General features: G+C 43.2%; 1 protein-coding gene across 14 annotated transcripts in view; it reads right to left on the bottom strand.

Annotated features, from left to right (window-relative positions):
- NPAS3 (neuronal PAS domain protein 3) overlaps positions 1-13,986 on the bottom strand; it is an 870,070-nt gene extending 856,084 nt beyond the window's left edge. For 8 of the 14 annotated variants that reach the window (XM_035262010.3, XM_035262012.3, XM_035262011.3 and 5 more), the window contains exon 1: positions 13,667-13,986. In XM_035262010.3, coding sequence (XP_035117901.2) covers positions 13,667-13,824 — 158 coding nt within the window. In that variant the 5' untranslated portion in view covers positions 13,825-13,986. Of the gene's footprint in view, positions 1-9,247; positions 9,432-13,666 lie in introns of those variants that run through there. The other 6 variants (XM_035262016.3, XM_078334762.1, XM_035262018.3 and 3 more) reach the window with 5 other exon arrangements.
- Between the last annotated feature and the right edge of the window lie 6,991 nt (positions 13,987-20,977).

The following is a 20,977-nucleotide window of genomic DNA, read 5'->3' as shown; positions in this document are numbered from 1 at the left end:
AGAAAATCAGGGCAGAAAGCAAGGCCGCAGGCCTGAGGCTCTAATCACAGAACAGAGTGATGGAGATGAACCAATACTGCATGGATTAGCGATGAATTATTTTGAACTGTAATCATATGCCTGCAAAGGAGAGAGGTAAAAACTAACCATTGCTCATAAACTGATCTGCTGATTTCCAGAGACAGAAAAAGAGAAGCAAAGAGAGAAAAGAATAAATTCACATGCTAAACTAATTCAGAATACTGAAAACCTAAAGATCTCGTTATACTTCAAGTAACATTTTATTTTTAAAGTCTGCCACATACTACATAATATGAAGTGTTTAGAGTATAAACTGTGAAGTGCTTAGATTCAGACAGGATTAAACTAACCATTTATTCTAAGATTAGGATGCAATATATCTACTCTACATTCTTCGTTGCCCAGTGAAACCATTTTTGGACATCTTCGACATTCTCCAAATATAAATTTTTAAAGTATTTACTTATAAAGGAGAAACAGCATTCAAGGAATTAACTTTCTTGGATAATCTGAAAAATTCATATCAAACGAAGATTCAATTGTTAGAACTAATTTTGTTAGGAAGAAAAAATCAAAACTGCTGGTAGCAAGAGATTCCTAAGATTCTTATGAACAGACTGTTTAAATGAAGAGCACTTTAATCAGTAGAGGAATCCTCACGTTTCTAATGTCTTGCTGTGCATTCTGCAGGTTATAGTAGCAGCTGGTAGAGGTCATATATCTTTTGTGAGCATCCCAAAAAGGCTCACTGCCAGACTGTTAAATTATGAATAAGCAATGAACAAAAGAATGCAGATACGGTGGTGACAAGATAATCCAAGCAAATTTATCTATGACAAATTTCACAGGATTAACAAATTACATTTACACAGAACAATAAAAATGTGCAAAAAAAATGATGAGCCTACTTTTCCTTACAGCATTAGGAAAACAAAAAAGTCACCAATCCACTGCATACATTTAAATTTAACTTGATCTAAAGTAAGACATAATGTTCAAGATATCTTTGTAACATTTTTCCATTTTAGATAGACAAACACAAACATGGTATATGTGGCATATGCTTTATACATACTTTATGTTGTAAACGGTGTGTATATATGTGTGCATATATGTGACTTATATATAAGCTGTGCACACTATATATAAAAATCTTGTATAATTTTTTAAAAAACCATTCATATACATGAATAGAATATATGTTTTTAGAAGTGGATTCTGATGAATAAATTATATTTATAAAGGGAAAATGCCCCCTCAATCAGTATAATACATACTACTTAATAAAATATCCTTCTTCATTGATGTCTCCATTTTCTAGGACCAGAGAGAGAAGTTCTGCAAACAGTTTGAACCATTCCACTTGCCACCACCAAACTACTGCCATCTTTCTGAGTTAAAGTGCTTCTGAAAGAAGTTTAGAACAAGTGTCCAGCATCCTTTTCTGCAGTGTTACTTTAGCACAAAGGAAAATTTGGAGATTTGCGGAAGAGAGTGTTAATTATAGGTAGATTCATACACAGATGACCCTTAATGCAATATTAAATTTTTCTTTATAATAAAATTCTTTTGATAAATCTTACAAATGAAAATGCCCTGGTTCATCAGACATAATGAACTATTACTGAAATGACCTATAAGTTTATAAAGTGGTCTTAAAATGTTGTGGGACACTACTTTCCAAAATATGCAATTAAGATTTGTAAGTTTAATATTTTATACTAGGTACCCTACTCACAGCCCTTTAACTCTGCATGAGTATACTGGTGATAATATAATACTGTAATCAGATGTAATTTCTTTTAAGATGATCTGATGGCTGTTTAAAATTTTTTAAATAGTCTATTTTTCACTTATACTTCCTATTGACTTTTGTTTTTTATCTTCAATATTTCAGTAAAACATTCCTCTAAGTTTTAAGTCCTTTGCAACATTTTATAAGGCAACTTATCCTTTGGTAAACAAGATGTAGAAATGATGAATGTAGAAATGAATCCGATATACAAGCAAATTACCTTGCAACCACAAATACTCAAGCACTGCTTATCTAGTCTTTTCAAGCCTGAAATTTCTATTATACATGTTATTTTTTAAAGACGCTATTGAGTTGACAAAATTACATCCAAAAACGTAAAGATAAATGTGGCACGTTTGTCTACTACTGCAATCTTGCATATATTCTGCAATGAACAGCCACGTCAGATGCTATGAAGTTTCCTAAAGTATAGTTTTTGTTAAAGAACTGTTACATATCAGACCAACCCCTAGGGTTCCTGGCATAAAGGAAAAAATGCTACCAAAGGCTGACTTTCCCTTCTTGAAGATGACTGTGTGTGTGTGTGTGTGTGTGTGTGTGTGTGTGTGTGTTGTGGGGATGGGGGACTAAATAATAACTTACCATTTATGTATTTATTGTGGTCCATTTTAACATGTTATGTTTTTAATTAAATGAATTAATGCATGTAAAGCTCTTAGAAGAGTACCTGTCTATTAGCCCATGGTGCTATATGAATGCTTGCTGCCATTATTATAATGCCAGATAATTTGGCAGGAGGCCAACTTGTACAAATCCTCATATATTTCAAAAGACAATGTCCAGAAATACAGTTAGGTACTAAAATGAGTTATTCAGAAAGCTTTATGAAACTATTTCTCTACAACCAGTGGCAAAACTATTACAAAATAAAAATGCTTCAACTATAATCTTTAGACAAACTTGTGGCACACTCTGAGCCATGAATTATATATACGAGCAGAAGAGAGCCTTGAGAACTTCATATGCTGTGACCAAAGAGGCATATGTATGTGGCAAACTGATTTTTCAGACACTACTCAGCTATGAATCTGCCCTAAAGTATGCATAGCTATGGAGCTTGCCCACAAAACTACTGGAATAGTAAAGGGTGAGGTAAGAATGCTTTCAGTATTGATTCTTTCTCTAACTTCATAAACACTGTATTTCTCCAAACATCTGATAAAGGACCAAAACAGAGGGCTATCGTTCACTACCCACAGTGAACTGGCCATTGGAACTCTCTGATGTTGGCTCAGAAATCTTTGAGTTTGGACAGTCTGAAAATGCAGACCCTTCCACACTAGTGTTAAGATACATTTCTACAAAGACTGTACTGCCCAAGTTCACCTGAGAGACAAACCTGAATTGAGTCCCTAACTATCATTCCTTGGGAACGCTAAACCTCTATTTTCTCATGCATAAATGGGGATATTAGCACTTTCCTTGTAGGTCAGTGGAAAAACTCAAGAGAAAATTATTGTGAAGCATGTAACATAGTGTCTGAAACATGGCAGTGTCCAATGTTTATTATAATAATCATCATCATAATCTATTTTTATTTTTAAATCCCATCTTTTATAAATTTTGCTGTAATTTCACTTCAATTTACATACCATCTTTTCTTTCTCTTTCCTCCAAGAGCCTCTAATCACTTTACAGTCACTAATTACAAATATTTTACAAGTTGAATAACTATCCTCCCAGAATACTAAGCTAATAGAAGTGAAAAAAGATCGAAAGACATATATTTCTATGAATTCATTACTTCTTACTCTTTTAGGTATTTTCTGGCTCTCTACAATATTTTGTATATCCAATAGAACAGCAAGCCTATAACCAAAGCAACTGCTCTTACAAGGTATATATTTAGTACTGTATCTGGCACATATCACCATGGTCCATGGTAGAGGTTCAATAAATGATGCTGAATGAAAGAGCCAATCAATCATTACAGTCTAGGGCCAGGAGAACTGTGGGTCACAGTAACATAAGATCTTCATCTTGCTTCTCCTGATTTAATATACTACAAGACCACTGTATTTCAATTAATTCATCAAGACATGTTTTACAAATGTATACAAAAAACTTCAAGTATTGTTTAATGCTGTCACTGCCTAGTCATTTCAGACACAGTAGCAGTTACTTTATTCTTACTAAGCCATGTCCTGTTTATGCACTGTAACAGTACTAATATTACTACACATTATTCTAACTATTCTATCAAACTTAATAGTGCAAACATGCTATTCACACTAATGAGGCCCAGGGCAGTAAAAATACCATTCAGTTACAGTTGGTTTATTACACTGACCAATGAGGGGGAAAAAAGGCCACTATTTACTGGAAAATACTAACATCATCGAATGCAAACAACTGGATTCTCCCATAAATTCTAATTCTTACTAGTCATAGATTTATATATTTAAAGTTTCACAAATTCCATTATAATTTTGATAGCACTTAAAATTTAAAGAATAACATTTAGTGAACTAAAATTTAACATAATAACTTATTTACTAAGTTTCAGCCTTATTCATCCTAAGCAGTTAAAGACATGGCTATGAAACATCTGAAGTTAGGCTGCAGCCCAAATACAATGCAGAACTTTAAAATATCAATTAGAATGATTAACTGTTATAAGCAGAAAAAGTGACTGTGTAAACACAGCATGGAGGAGGTGGGGGCTAGTTCTGTTTTCATGTGTGCTGTTTTCATGTGTGCAGGCACAGTGGCTCACACCTGTAATCCCAACACTTTGGGAGGCCAAGGTGGGCGGGTCATCTGAGGTCAGGAGTTCAAGACCAGCCTGGCCAACGTGGTGAAACCCCATCTCTACTAAACATATAAAAATTAGCAGAGTTTTGTGGCATGCACTTGTAATCCCAGCTATTTGGAAGGCTGGGAGGCTGAAACAGGAGAATCGCTGGAACCTGAAAGGTGGAGGTTGCAGTGAGAATCGCTGGAACCTGAAGGGCGGAGGTGCAAGACTGCACCACTGCTTACCAGCATGCCTGGGCGAAAGAGCAAGACTCTGTCTTAAATAAATAAATAAATAAATGATCCCTATAGCTTAAGGAAATAAATAATGCTTCCCCAAAAGCGTTGCTTTACAGAAGCCATAGAAGACCTCACCACAGAGCAGGGGATGTTAGCAGCAGGTCCCACCTCAAACAGACACAATTTTGACATACCACTGAATCCCAGACCAGGACTTGGCACAGAAAAAAGGAGTCAAGTGGTTCATAGCTTTTCCGGCATTCCCATAAAATAGCTAGGTTACAGTATAAGGGCAGCCAATGGGTAGAAGAATTGCAGGGGAAAATCAAAATTCACATGACTGAAATTATCAAACTTCTCCAATTTGTGGATTATATTTGAAGTACAGCAAAATTCTTACCAATTCATTGCTGAGATGGTAATTACACATAATTTTTGCCATATTTTTAAGAGGATATAAAGAACCAGGAACCAAAACCTTACCAATAATATCACTAGTTGCTGAAAATACTTCATGTAACTTAAAAAAAAAAAAAAAGCATCAAATAATGTTGAATTCAAGTTTGCTCATTTGCTCCTTGTAACAAATCAAATCTAGTGACTGGCATATTGCATATGTGGAGTAGTCATATGCCTTTCAATTTATAAATCAGAAATTGTAAAGCTGAAAGGATGTTGTAATGTGGGAGGGTCTTACATAATAAAGGTCATTATAACTCCTGGCTGTGGAGCTATACAATCTAATATCCTCTCTGGTGGATCTATGATATGCCCATGCATTACAGTTCTTGTTGACAGTCTGTTGCCTTGGAAATATTTCATTATTTCAGTTTTTCCATTTGTAGACCCTTGGCCTTGTAATATGAAGGCCATCCTATTTCATATTTTCGATTATCATTTAAGCAATCTTGTGGAGCTATTTATATATATAAGCAAGTGTTAGACAACGCAAATAATCATCTATCACCCTGTTTAAGCTTATACTGTAAATAGAAATACCTCCAAAAAACAGTCTCCACCACCACCTTTACTTTTTAAACCAAAAGCCTTGTGCTAATAGGATATGGTCTGCAAACCAGCATGGGCAAATCACATGCTTGACACTTCTCTAATTTTCTTGGTTATACATCCACATAGTAGAAAAACTTCATGGTAGTACTATATAATTTGCAGTCTATTGGAGTTTAAAGAAAATCAAACAAGTTTATGTACACAAGGTTTTCAGTTCTTTCAGACTCTAAGGAGGCACTTTCTGTATATATCATTCAGAGAAATTTAAGGAGCACTAAATAATAACCAAAGACATTATCAAGAACAGGCTTCTTTTTCTGAAATTTATATTATAAACATTACTATAAGGAAATGACTTTGGTACTGTATTACTATACACAGGTTAGACATTTCATAAATAAATAATAGAATTCAAAAGATATATTTTTCTCTATAAGTTTCTGATTACTAATATATTTGAAAAGCAGTAAAGAATAAACTGTCCATAAATGCCTCTGTAAAATCAATGATTTGGAAACGATTTTTAAAAATAAATAGGAGGATACGATTTAAAACATATCCACAGAAAGTCATCTTTTATAAACATATTTGTATTCAACTGCTAAAGGGAAATACTACTATTAACCAACAAGTTCTAGGCACAATGTGAAAGTAGAGGTGGAATTACTTACTTGAAGCAAGTATGAAAAACAGCTCCCTCTGAACAAACCATCTGATTTCCCATTTCTCATTTCAAAACCAAATCAACTTACATGTGTAATGTTTACACTTAAAGTGTTAAGAGCATCTAAAACCCTGATAAAAAATTGAACCCTTGGGGCATAAAACAACTGTTTGGATAACGGGCCAAGTTTGCGGTTATTGCCTTTTGAAAGGCTTAGTTCCTATCTTCTACAAGGCTCCTTCTGCCCCCTACCCCACTGTATTACTCCTCCTTCTCCACACAGGTTAAACCTTCTCAGATCCAACCTTTAAAATGACAGCATCCAAGCTGAACAAGAAGATGCTATTAAAGGGCATTAAATTAAATACAGTATATCCTCGTACAACTTCAATCAGAATTTCAGACCAAGTGTTATTTAGTTCAGCTCTCAAGTGGAGCAGAATAACAAATCGCACACTTTGATTTACCTTCTTCGAATGCCAAATGGAGACAGGTGATAAAGAACGCACTCATGCACAGGCTATGAAGTTTCCCCTAGAAATTAATTCTATCTCTGAGATTCTTATCTCAGAGAAATTCCCAAAATGGCACACAAATAGGCCTCTGCTAGAGAGATTACTGGGGCCATCCCAGTAAATACATTTATTAACAACAGGACTGGGAAGAAGGCAAGAAGGAAGGGAGGAGGGAAAGAAGGAAGAAAGGAAGAAAGGAAGGAAGGAAGGAAGGAAGAAAGGAAGAAAGGAAGGAAGGAAGGAAGGAAGGAAGGAAGGCAGGCAAGCAGGAAGGAAGGAAGGGAAAGAGGGATGGAGGGAGGAAGGAGGGGAGGAGAGGGGATAGAAGAGGAGAAAATGAAGAAAATCAATTATAAACTTCTGATTTCAAAAAGTACTCATCATCACGTTAGATAAAAAATAATTTTTAAAATCCTTGTACAATGCTCTGAGAAATTATTTTTTCTACTACAAGAGTAAAGTAATATGTGAATTCTTCATGAAACACTAATACTTCTTAAGTAAATGCTCATTTTAGCTATATGAGTTGTCAGATTTTCAACAGTTTGGGAGCAATTGTTAATGCTGTAAACACTTAACATATTTAAAAACTGGATTATGTATGATTTACCCTGTGATATATGATGTTTACAGAATCATCTAGAGTTTAAAATTAGTCAATTATGTATCTACTTAACCAAAGTATTTCCTTAAACCTGACAATTCTGCCTTCCCTATTGTATGAAAGAAATAAGCAACAGTACAATAGAAGCTTTTTAAATGAATGGATGTGTGAATATCTCCTTATTGTCTTCTGATGTAAGCTATAGGTTAAATACTATGTCGAATCAAAAATAAAACTATGTTATAATAATTAAAACTTGCAACTAAGCACACCTCTTGGCTTCTTTTCAAGTTCACTTAAGCCTCAGGAAAATCAACGCGCCTGCTAGGGGTGGGGGTGCATATCTCTGATTGTATTTGTTTTCCTTATGAATCAATGGGTAACGTTTCCTACTTCCTACTGCGCCTTTCCTCTTCGGAGACAGAAAGAGATATCCACTTTGCTCAAACCAATATGCTATATATAATTAATGTCATTAACGCTACCAATTAATAGTAAATAGGATTCCAAAGAAAGTAGGCTGGGTGGACAGCAGGAGGGAAAACCAAGCTGGTGGTGACAGGGAGGGGTGCTGAGTTACTCTGAAAAGCTATCAATGCTACTCACGTAGGACAGTTAAGGGTATTTTGAACACAAACTCCCTTTCCCTGTGGCTGTACTAGTTTAACTAACTTCAAACAGACATGCTCGAGTGAGCCCCTCGCCTGGATATGCAATTCTCACCAGGAACTTTTTAAAACACAGATCCACAAACAGTAACTAACGGGGAATAGATGCTCCAACTGCTGACACATTTTGGATCTCGCTGTTTGTTTGCTTATTTGGATTTGAGGGTTTTCTCTTTTATTTTTCTCTTTCATTTGGGAGGGGTATGGAGAGCAAGGAAAGATGAGAGCCGAGGGCAGAGCCGGAGACCCACAAGTTGCCGAGCGGAGGGCGCAGCCCGGGAGGCGGGGAGGCGGCGGGGAGGCGGCGAGGAGGCGGCGGGGAGGCGACAGCAGCGCTCCTTTGGGCTCGGCCGGGCCTAGCTGCTCGCGCGGAGACAGAGACGGAGACGGAGCCGGAGCCGACCCCTCCGCGACACATTCCGGGCCTGGCGCGAGCTCTGCGCTCCCCGCCCCCGGCCTCCTCCTCCCGCTCCTCGCCTCCTCCCCCTCCTCGCGCCTTCCCTCCCCCTCCCCAGCTTCATTCCCTTCCTCGAGAGCAGCTGCCAGGGGACCGGCGGCGGCCCCGGGGATCCCCGGCCCCCCACCCTCGCCGCTGCTCCCGTCACACGGCAGCGCCTTCGCATCTGTTTTTCTTTTTCTTTTCTGTTTCTTCTTTTTCTTTTCTTTCTTTCTTTCTTTTTTTTTTTTTTTTTTTTTTTTTTTTTGTCAGCGAGTCACTATTCGCGGAGCCAAGGAGGTGCGACTGCTCAGAGAGCCCAGCCGCCGCCGGAACCGCTCGCTGCCGCAGCCGCCGCAGGGACAATGCGCGGGGCCCCGAGCGAGCGCTGCGCCCAGACGAGGTCCCCGCGGGCTCGCGGCCCAGGAGGCGGGCGGGCTGGCGGCTAAGCCGGGCCCTCGGCGGCGGAGGCGGCGGCGGCGGCGGCGGCGGGAGCAGCGGCCGGGCGGCAGGTTCAATAAACAGAAAAGTGTTACCGTTCTCGCCTGGAAGGATCCTGCTGAAAGCTGGGCTTGGTGGGCGCCATCTTCCTGCTATTTTTTTTCCTCTCTTACTTTTTGCCTCTCTCCCCCCTCCCGGGTGGGGGGCGTGGGCGGGCGGGGGTGTGCGTGTGCGTGGGGTGGCGGGAGAGTGAGGCCGTGCGCGGCGCTCGGGGCTGCCCGGCGGGCGGCGGCCGGGGCCGGGGCCGGGGCCGTGGCCGTGGCCGTGGCCGTGGCGGCGGCGGCGGCGGCGGCGGCGGCCGTGCTGCTGAGGCGGGGAGGCTACGGAAAAGTAGTGGGGCCGGAGCCTCGCAGGCGGCCGGCAGTCCCCTCGCGCCGCCGGTGCTCCACGCCGCGGCTCGCCGCCTCCTCCGCCGCTTGCGCCTTCTCCTCCCGCTGCTCGCCCGGCGCCGCCGCCGTCCATGCGCCGCAGAGCGCCCGCGGCCCGGGCGGCCCGGGCTCCCGAGGCTTGCCCGGCGCGGAGACAGGCGACCGGCGGCGGCGGCGGAGGAGGAGGAGGAGGGGGAGGCGGCGGAGGGGGGAGGCGGCCGCGCGGTCCCGCGGGCAGCCCGGCCCAGGGCCCCGCCGCCTCCGGGTTCTCACCCCCGCGCCGCCACCCGCGCCCCCCCCGCCCCCCCTCCACCACCCGGAGCTGCTCGGTGGCAGGTGGGGCGCACACCCTCCCGGCGGGGGGCGCGGGGCCTAAGCCGGGAGGAGCGGGGAGGGGGAGGACACCCAGGGGGTTCCAGCTTGACCGCTGTGAAAGTATTTCTGGGCATTTTCCAGCTGCTTTGCTCCAGAGCGCTCTTTCGCACGCAGACACACACCCCCCCCTTCTCCTCGTCCCTCGTCTCTGTCTCTCTCCTCTCTCTTTCTCTCTCTCCTCTCTTTCTCTCTCTCTTTCTCTCTCTCTCTCTCTCTCTCTCTCTCTCTCTCTCTCTCTCTCTCTCTCTCTCGTTGGAGAACTGGGAGGCTCTGCTGCCGGCGCAACAACGCCACTCAGTTGCAGTTTCAAACACTTCCCTTCTCTGGAGTATTGCAGCCAGGAGTAAAGAAAGAAACAGAAAAAGGAACTGGGAGGCTTCGGGAGCAAGCTGGGGCAGGACGCAGTCCTGGGAGCTCCTTGCCGGCAGCGGGAATTAATGCGGGTGGGGGGCGCGCTGGCCCGAGCGAGCGGGCCCCAGAGGCCCATGGGCGGCGCAGCAGCAGCAACACAAGCGCCTTGTGGCTCCGGCGCTCTCAGCAGCGTTTCCAAAGCCTGAGCATCTGCTTCAGTCACGGACGTACAGGAGTGCAGACCCCAGGGTTCACAGGTGAACCCCCACGCGTTTAAACCCGCAAACGGAAGCCCTCCCGACTCCGGTCCCGGGACCTTGGACTGGACCGCCGCCCTCTGGGATCTAGCCTAGCCGCACCCACATTTGACAGTTCACCAAGGCCTAGAGAAAGGCTTGGCTATTCAGTGCAGGGCCCGCGCTAGAATCCTGTTACCTGGGTAGACCCTGATCAGAGCGTTTTCTCCACTAAACCAATCAGAAGCGAGTGGACAGCTTTTTACGTAGAGACTTGGGTCTGCCATGTGTCAACCAGGCAAGTAGAAAGGACTCCCAAAGCATTTCCACTTTGAATGAATGAAAGAGCCTGATGGAAAACATCAGTCCTGGGTGAGGTTCTGCATTTGACTTTAAACTTAAGAAAAAAAGACCTGAAAAGGGGTCTTCCATTCGGTCTCTATGACTCCCGTAAAGTAGGGCTGGGAGTTGGAAACTTGCAACGAACACATAAATGTTTTTTGTGGTAGAGGTGTTTAATCTGCGTGATGGTGTTTAAGTTCTCTTTGAAGTACACTCTACAGGTAGGAGAAAATGAGAATGAGAAATGAACTGGGGTGGAGAGTGTTATGTACAAGACATACATGAGCTGGCAGAGAAGGGAAAAAGTTGCCAGTTCAAAGTTTTGGCTCCAGGACACCCAGTCTAGGGCGTTTCTGCCCAAAAATGGCAAATGAGAGAAGCTTGTATTCTCCCAACAGGCCAGTCTTCGCTTGAAAAACTCCCACTGCTGTCACTCCCTTGGCAGACTCCTCAAAAGTACTTAAAAATAATTTTTGATAAAATGATATGTCACACCATTCACTTAACAAATCCAGATGGAAACAAATCCAAGCAGAAACTAAGTCTGCCCCTCAGAACCCCACAATCCTGTTGAGGTGCCAGAGGACAGGGGACTCCTGACTCAGACCCTACCTCCAACACCTGCCAATGACCTTCTTGCCCTAAACGGCTCACTCTCTGCACCCCGCTGCCCCCCAATTTTAACTAAAAGACAGTAACAGGTATCATTATCTCTGATTAACGAAATCAAAGAAGGCTATATTTTTCACAGCTCTCCTCTTCTGTCAATATAATATAAAAATCGAAGGACGGAATAATACACCCCAAAGGCTGAAGTTTACAGATGCTAAAAATAAATAAATAAATAGCCTTAGTCTTTAGAACTGCAGTGGGATTCAGAGACTTAATAAGGGGTCCAAATGCAAAGTTGAAAGTAAAAAGCACCAGTGCAGCTCTCAGTGTTGAGGTGGCAGACTACAGGGGACTGCCCCTGGTGCTCTTGCCTTAAGGGAAAATTGTCTCTGAGGATCTTTATGGTAAAGGACAACACCCACCCTCAGAGCAAACCTGATGGCAGAAAATTCCTAATTCCCCACCCATTTATGCCCGATTTATGTGGTATAGGTTAGCTCAGGTCCCTGAAATCGTCCAAAGGTCAGCTGACATTTCTGACCCTTGACTCCCTACTTCACAGACCCTACTATTGTGACCATTGCCTGAACTTCCTAAAGTGACCGCCAGATTCCATTGTCATTTAAATGTTGTGTAAGTGGCAAAAAAAAAAAAAAAAAAAAAAAAAAAAAAAACATACCTGAACCATGAAAAGGAAAAATCTAATTATTTTCTAGTCTTTTATGTTTGAAAGATTCCCAGATCTTTTGTATTCAAGGTTCTTGTAATCACTGAAGTAAAACAAGACTAAAATAATATAAATCAAAAATCTCTTTGACAAGGAATAGCCTCTTTTGAGTTATTTTTCAAACTCTTAAAAAAAAACACTTCAGACAGTACACAGAGCATATAATGAAGTCTTCTACAGAAAATTTGCAATACTGGGCATCAACTTGGAAAACACTCAACGAGTTATGCAAAATCTGCTCTGGTCACTGGGCCATTGGTTGGAAGGAACAAAATATGGCAGTGATAGATTATCTTAACCTTCTCAGTTTAAATACTGTTGGTTCAAATCAAAGGTTCTCAAATCAATGAAGTTTGAAATACAAGGTAAAAATAGGAACTGTTATTTGAATTATGCATTGTGTATATTTTAAGTTAAATATCCACTGGCAAATCTCTCAGATGTTTAATCTTGTGCAATCTGGGAAACACAAATATTTAATTTCACACTTTCATGTGTTCTTTTTTCTTCCATCTTTTATAAAACCAAGCCCCACAAATGGGGAGTTTACCTTGCATAGTACATTGTTAGTTTTTCTCAGCGCATTTTCGTGGATTACATTTTCAATAAAATCTTGGAACATCAAAAGTTGTCCTTCAAGGAAAACTTCAGGGTTCTAAAGCTATTGGTGGTGGTAAATTGCTTTCCCTTTCTTTCCTAACTGAAACAAATTACTATTTTAATGTCACATCCATTATTTTTAATAAAAATCTATAAATACTTTTAGGAGAAATACAAACGATACTTTAAAACTTGCTTCTCACCACCTAGCCTGACTTGGTAAAAATTGCTTCCTAACTTGTATCCCTGAATCTTAACCATTTGCATTATAATGCGTTTAAGATGAATACTTAACAACGCCGAAGAGACTCGGATTTCCTGCTGTATTTCCCTTTAGTAACAGGTGACATGATAACACTATTATGTAGAACTGCAAGTCTGCAGCTACACGTGAAAATCGTTCCTATTCTGTTTGGAAACAAATGATCAATCAGCCTCTAGTGATCAATTGCCCCCCTGGCTGTCCGTCTGCGTTGGTACGCATCCGGCTGAGGCAATGAGAAAATTCCACTAGAAAGGGAAGAGGATCCTAAACTTTGCAAAAGCACCTTGTGCGGCGTCTCAGACTTCGCTGCAACTCTTCCGCTACTCGGGGCTGAGGCTCTGGATTTGGGAGCCAGGCAAAGGGCAAAGCATGATTTAACTTCGCTAGTGCACTGGAGTGCTTTTCAATCCACCAAAGTGAAGTGTGTTTTTCTTCCTCATCTGTAGAACGAGGGGCAGGCAAAGTGAACCCTGGCAATGTGCATGTGTGTTGTAAGACACAAAACAGGAGGCAAAGTGAGTCCCACCCCAGCACCCCGGGGCGGGGGGCACTATCCCAGCCCAGGCGGGACTACTCACCGCTGCTGGTAGGAGGTGATGCCCTGGACGTTCTGCGGGGTGCCGTTGGCCGCTGCGCCGGCCCTCCCCATGCCCGCGCCGGCCGGCACCCCCGCGGCCGCCCCGCCGGCCGCCGCGGCCGTCACCTGCACGCTGAAATCCGGAAAGATTCGGATCATCGCCGCGGCTTCGGCCCCCGGGCGCGGCGGCTCTGGGCTAGGGCTGGCGGGGGCTCGGGCTCGGGCTCGGGCGGCGGCAGCAGCAGCAGCGCGAGCAGCGGCGGCAGCAGCAGCGGAGCCAGGCACCAGCCTGCAATCCCATTAGTGAGCCGCGGCCACTGTGCGCGGCGGAGAGGCGCTTTGATGTGCGCGCAGCGGGCTGGGTGGCGGGGGGGGGGGGGGCGAGAGCGCTAGGAGGAGGTGCGGGGGGCGTGCGAGGGACTTGCAAACAGCAAAACGTGTCAGGGTGGGGCCTTTTTTCCCTTTTGGGGGGTGGCGATGCTCCCCCCTCTTTCCAGGATGTTGCTCTCACTGGCTGCTCCGGCTGCGCCGCGCGAGCCCAGCTGAGGGAAGAAGGGGAGGGGGTGGCGGAGGAAGGATGCACCGGGAGGCTTGGCTAGGACTTGGCCGGTGCAAGGGAATGACGGGCAGCGGAGGGTGCGTTTCTTTCCCGCCCCCCTCTACACACACCACACACACACACACACACACACGCGGCGCACTTCCGACCCAAAGTACAAGACTCAGGCGCGCTCTCTCTCCCCTCCTTTCTCTGGAGAAATAACCACCATCCAGGCAATCTCGCGCCTCCCGCGGCTTCCAGCAACCTGGAAGCCAGCCCGTGTGTGCAGGAATGGGGCGTAGAGCCTCCCTTCCTGGCCGGAACCCCTCTCTGCCCGTCTTCTGCACATCGGGCAGCGCGAGGGCTGCCAAGCACAAGTTGGGCTCCTCGAGAACTTGATACTTATCGAGGAGGGATGGTGTGCAAAGGCGGAGAGAAAAAAAGAAGCCGCTTTTGTGCAATGGAGAGTTTGTTCCCTTTATAAGAATGGGCTCTTCCCGCTGCTGGTGGGCGGGCGGGCTGGTCCTGGACAAACTTGTGAGGTGAGGACAGTAGGTCCGGCAAGAGGGATCCGGTTGTGCCCCGACGACCCACCTCCATACTCCCCTTTCGACCGATGAAACGAATAAATTAGCAGCCTCAACTGAGACGAACTCTGCAAATTCCAACCACCAGGGAAACAAAAAGAGAAAACACGTGCATTTATTTCCTCGCGTCTCTCAGTTACTTCTCCACACTGTTACATCAGTGTTTCTTTAAGGGGTATGGACGGATGCCTGTGGTTTGGGTGAGCCTTTTTAAGTGACGACTTGCATTCCTTTTCACTCGGCTAGTGGGTAGGAGCGGTGAGAGTTGATCGTTTTCCCCAGCCCCTGCCCAGGACCCCCGTTGTCCCACTTCCTCCTCTTCCTTCCGGCTCGCGAGCCTGGAGTGGAGTTGCGGGCGGTGAGCGCAGCCCGGTTTGGGATGCAGGGCTCCGGCTCCCCTCATCTTGTGCGCGCCACCCTCGCCCCCTTTGCTGGCGCTGGTACTTGCCCCTTCTCGTCTTTTTCTCCTACCCACTCCCCGCGCGCCAAGGCCCGGGCCCCGCAGCCGCAGCCAGGGGACCAGTGGCCGCCTTGCTTTCTGCAGGAACCCAAGTTGAGATCGGCGAAGCACGGTGACCGCGGCCGCGCCGCCCCAGCCCTCGGCCAATAGCGCCTCGCCCGGCAAGGCACCTGCTTAACCCTTTGAGCCTAGGGGGCAGCAGGCCCGCCGGGACCTAGAGGGGCAGGGCGGATTGGCCAGAAGTTGCCAAGGCCGAGAGGGGCAGAGGCCGCCTAGCCCAGCGTCTCCCCACAGGGTCTAGGGGCCAGACGCCTGCCCTTGCTGCAGACTCGGGCGTCCCCTCCCACCCTGATGGCTCTCTCGGTAAACAGCCAAGCCGCACAAAGGCGAGCCTTTACCCTGGCGGCGTCCCGCGCCTGCCGGGCAACCTCTGAACTCCCCTAACCCAAGTCAGTTTCCGGAGGCGCCTCGTGCGCCCGGCAGCCGCTGGGAAACAGAGGGAGGGAGCCCCATCTCTCGCTGGCCGGGCCCACGGCGCAGCTGCGTTTCCATTTTCCTTTCAAAGAAAATGCTTTGGACGGCAGATAATACCAGGAGATATGAAACTGCTTCGTCCCCCACGTGTTGCACGTAAAAAGAATCGTAATGAGCATCTGTGCCTTGTGCAAGGGATCCCACGAGTTTGTTGAAGACCTAACCGAGGTCCTGACTCCCTCCTTCCCGGGAAGAGGTCATTTTCTAGCTTAACGGCATTTCGGGGATGCTTATTGTGCAGAGGCCAAACGCAAGGTCTTTTGGGCCGGAATTGTGGACGTGGGGGCAGAGGCCCGGCTGGTGGGAAAGATTCGATCACAGAAGTAGGTCCTCAACCCACGCGAGGCACGCAGCGCTGGGCGTCGCAGATTGACTTGGATCTCAGCGCGCTCTCCTCCCTACTTCTCTTGCTCTGAGAAGATCAAAAATACCCGACTCCCCCGGCCCCCCAACCCCGCCCCTGGCTCTGCGCAGGCTTTCTCAGGACGAGAAATGGTAGTTTATGCCAGTTCGAGAGAGGTCAGGAACGTTTTAGGAGTTGTGAAAAGTTTCTTTCTCCGACTGCATTGGTCAAGGCCGGCGGTATTGTAGGCCAAAGGTAGTCTAGCATGTAAATAACTAATGAAAGAGGCTGAAAATGAACCCCAATCCAGGCAGTACCTTTCTATAAAATAGCTTTTGTTTGAATTATTGGCCCATTGTGGGGTAGTGCTGGGCCTGCCACAGATGTCTAGGCCAACCAGTTGATGGAGGCTTCCAGCTAGTGACTCCTGGACCCATGTGTACTCCAGGAATGTAATGCAACATTCCTCCTCCATCCTGTGCATCCAGAGGCAGCCTCAATGTGCCAAGTGAGTCAAAGGAGGGAAAAGCCCTCTGTGGCCGAAAGAGCAGAACTTTTAGAGCAGCCTTTTAAAGGCTTTCTGCATAGTCAACAATGAGTTATATTTACAAAGAATATTACAGCTCTTGTTTCAATATCAATTCTATGACTAGAAGAGGCCAGCAATTATCATTTTATTTTATTCACTACTTATTTTACATTTTATTCACTACCTATTGTACAAAATTTTTGGCTTGAAAATGTAGCACCCTGTTTCTCAGTCCATTTGGAGGGCAATTTTTTCTTGGAAGCCCAAAGGGCAAAACTGCCCCAATGGAAAGAAAATGTGAGATTTGTTGTTAGACTTTTAAAACTACTTAAGCTGAAGCCTTTTCAATTATATGTTGTTATTAAAATAGTTTAATGAGCACATTCAACTTCAAAGTTCCAAGCTCTCAATTACCCATCTTTACGAGAATTAATATGGCTCCTGCCCTCGAGAAACTTTCTTTTCTAAAACAGGAATACACAAAATACTCAAAGAAGATTTGCACAGGTTACCTTACAATGCACATGTTAAGTCTGGTTCAGTATTTTATCCTTACATGTTTAGTTTCAGAAAGTCGGTTTGCATGCATGAGAGACAACTTCCTTATTGAATCTGCTTATCTCCATGTTCATTAAGGACCTTAAGCAAAATATAAGTTTATTCTCTCATTAGTAATTCAGATTTCATTACTCTGCTCCTTCAGTTAAAATCTTTACATGCTGGCAGCTGTTTTGAAATATTTTGAAAGTTGCTTTGGCATTCACCCAACCAAAAGGACTCTGGTTAGCACTAAACTGTATACTCTCTCATTTTATACCCCGGCCACATCTACATTTTAGTGCATGTAGATGTGGAAAAAGATTATATGATATTTTAACCCCAAATACATGCATATGATATATAGATACACCGCAATCACAATTACATTTAAAAATTTTTATCCTTGTTGTCAGTGTACAACTCTGCCTTTTACTCATACAATACAAACAGCTATTTTCTAAAAATTCATTTCCATGTACTTAAATTGTTTGACTTTGAATTTTCACTATTTACTATCAGAAGGTGCCAGTGACAGGTAGGAGAGAGAAGCTACAAAGCCTGAATGTATCGAATTTTTGCTTTAACTTGGTCACACATTTAGACAGAAAAAAGTTTATACAGAGAGTAGGATAAGGTAAAGCAAAACAACATAAGTAGAATAAAAATACTATAGGTAATGAATAAAGTAAGAAATGCTTTTCTTTGAAATGTTAGATGTTTGTACTGAAGTAAGTGTACGCAAAAGGGGATTTTATTCTATAAAGAAACTCATATAATTTCCAACAACCTGAGAGCTGAGTCTTTATTATAAGAGAAGCCATGAACTAGTATTACACAATCCCTCCATCATATCTTGGGAAGACTTTTATATTCTGAGAGAACTTAATTGTTTGATTTAACCAATTTTCCATTTTTGCTCCTCAATCCAAATGGAATTCCAGCTCTTACTGCTAAATCTGCCATGCTATTAGTATGTCCTTAGTACATTCAAAGGCAAAACAATAATGTCAGGGGAGAAGAAGAAAACCCATAAACTTAACAGTATAATCATTCTTGGTATTCCAGAAGAGAAACTAAGGAATTAAAATCTAACTGCTAATAAATTTTTGTTATATATGTGTATCCATATATAATATATAAAGAGTTCTGAGGATTTTTTCATGTTAGTACTACATATATCAAACTGAAATATCTCAAGCGATTATGCTAAACTAATTCTTAGAGGACTTTATAAATATAGCTAGAAAAAGAAGAGGCAGAGTTAGAAAAGTCTTTTAGCTTTTAAACTCAGTAGCAGGCATTAGGGAAGGAGTCACTGTTGAGAAAAATTAGTATGAGTAGGGAAGGGTTTTAGAAATCCACATGAAGATTTTAGTTAAAATAGTTACACACTGTGGCACACATAATTCCAAAGCATGTGCAAATCAATATAACTATAAATGAACTTAGATTTAAATGCAAAATAACTACTCTTAACATATTTAAAATACAAATTTGTCTTTAAACAACAATCTTTTAAGTTTCATTTGCTTATTTTTCTCATGATAGTGGATTTGATTTGGGGATTAAAATATTTCTAATTTCTTGAAAACTAATTTGAAATTTTCCTGTATTAGATTCCTAAATGTTGCTTCTAGTAGTTTGCTGCATCTATTACTGTCAGCATAATTAGAGCTTCCATGGAACTACTGAGACATAACTTGGTACCTGGACCACAGATCCGTAGATCATAGCTAGCGCATGTTTCACTGGAAATTATACACAGTGCAAACTGGAACTTGAGTTTCTACTTGACTTGGTTCTTCCATGTAGGCATACTCATGTAGCCATTGGACTCTGTTCTTCACTAAATTTTCTTATTGATTATAAAATTATTCATTCAGTGCCCGATTGACTGAAGGAATAGCTAATTGATTTGGATTGAATTTAAAAAAAAAACAATAACACTAGAGTTCTAGGATGAATTTTTCATTTTTCAATAAGATAGAATATTGCGTAAACCCAATAATACAGCAAATCAAACAAATGGTTTTATTAAGCTGCATGCTGAATCAACTTTCTGTTTTTATTAAACTGTTAGATTCCTTCACCCTAGAGAGATGATTCTCAGACTTTAGGGTGCATCAGAATTACAAGAAGCGTTTTGAAAACACAAACTTCTGGGCTTTTCCTCTACAAAATCTTATTCTGCAAATCTGGAGTGAGACCAATAATTTGCATTTCTAACAAGTTCCTAGGTGATGCTGACGCAGTTGGTCCACACATCATATTTTAGAACCACTGACCTAGAGTGTTTATGACAGAAGATCCCAACTTTGCTACACACACTGACTGAGCAGTCAAGGGCATATTATTTAAGCTCTCTTTGTGTCTGCAACTTGGTATTCATTCAATCCTGCAAAAATAGATTTGTCCTGTGTGGTGGGAATCCAGACACAGTTTCCTCCTTTAGTGAGCCAAGAGTTTATCAGAAGAGGTAGCTATGTAAATAAATACATTACAACAAAATATCATAAGGGCAACAATAGATTTATGTAAAATATACAAAACTGGCATGGGGTTGGGAGCCAAGCCAGATGAGAAGAATAATCAAACATGGTCAAGAGCACAGGGTTTGAATTATGTATCATTTACAAGCTAAGTGACTTCAAGCAATTTGCTTGCTTTCTCCAAGTCTTAGTTCCTTTATTTTTAAAACTAATAATATATAGGCTAGCTATGGTGGTTCACGCCTGTAACCCCAGTACTTTGGGAGGCTGAGGCAGGTGGATCAACTGAGGTCAGGAGTTTGAGACCAGCCTGGCCAACATGGTGAAACCCCATCTCTACTAAAAATACAAAAATTAGCTGGGCACAGGGGCATGTGCCTGTAATCCCAGCTACTCCAGAGGCTGAGGCAAGAGAATTGCTTGAACCAGAGAGGTAGAGGTTACAGTGAGCCAAGATCATACCACTGCACTCCAGGCTGGGCGACAGAGTGAGACTCCATCTCAAAAAAAAAAAAAAAAAACTAATAATATAGCTCTTAAAGGATTGTTGTACATTAATTGATATGAAGTATGTAAAGTACTTAGTTCAGTGCTGAACTCATATTAATTACTCAATGTAAGGCTATCATTCCCAGAAGAAAAACATCTAAGTTCTCTTCCACATTTTTTTTCATGGTCATGGAAAAGGTCTTGGTGATTACTCAGACAACTTATGAAATATTTACATGTTCTTTTTATGAAGGTTGACAAGTCTAAATAGTTATTTATTCTAAACTTACAATATAATATACCTGGAATTATGAGTAACTTTTTCACCAAAGTCAGAAAGATGCCACATAAAAGTATTTCAAGTGTTCCCTGAAGTCAGGAACACTTTTCTGGAGGCTTGTAGTTTTGCTTTACACAAAGGGCAGTAATCTTCTGGTATCAATCATATACAAGAAATGTAGAGGCATAAAATAAAACAGCTTCACAAAGTAGAAATACAATTTGAATAATAGATTCTACATTGGTTATTATAGGAAATAATATTTGGGTTTTTTTTTTTTTTTTTTTTTGAGACGGAGTTTCGCTCTTGTTACCCAGACTGGAGTGCAATGGCGCGATCTCGGCTCACCGCAACCTCCGCCTCCTGGGTTCAGGCAATTCTCCTGCCTCAGCCTCCTGAGTAGCTGGGATTACAGGCACGCGCCACCGTGCCCAGCTAATTTTTTGTATTTTTAGTAGAGACGGGGTTTCACCATGTTGACCAGGATGGTCTCGATCTCTTGACATCATGATCCACCCGC

The sequence above is a fragment of the Callithrix jacchus genome, chromosome 8, assembly GCF_049354715.1.
Source record: "Callithrix jacchus isolate 240 chromosome 8, calJac240_pri, whole genome shotgun sequence".
In the NCBI taxonomy this organism is placed as follows: domain Eukaryota; kingdom Metazoa; phylum Chordata; class Mammalia; order Primates; family Cebidae; genus Callithrix; species Callithrix jacchus.
Note: the sequence above shows the minus strand (reverse complement) of the source record. Positions and strands in the feature narration are given on the sequence as shown.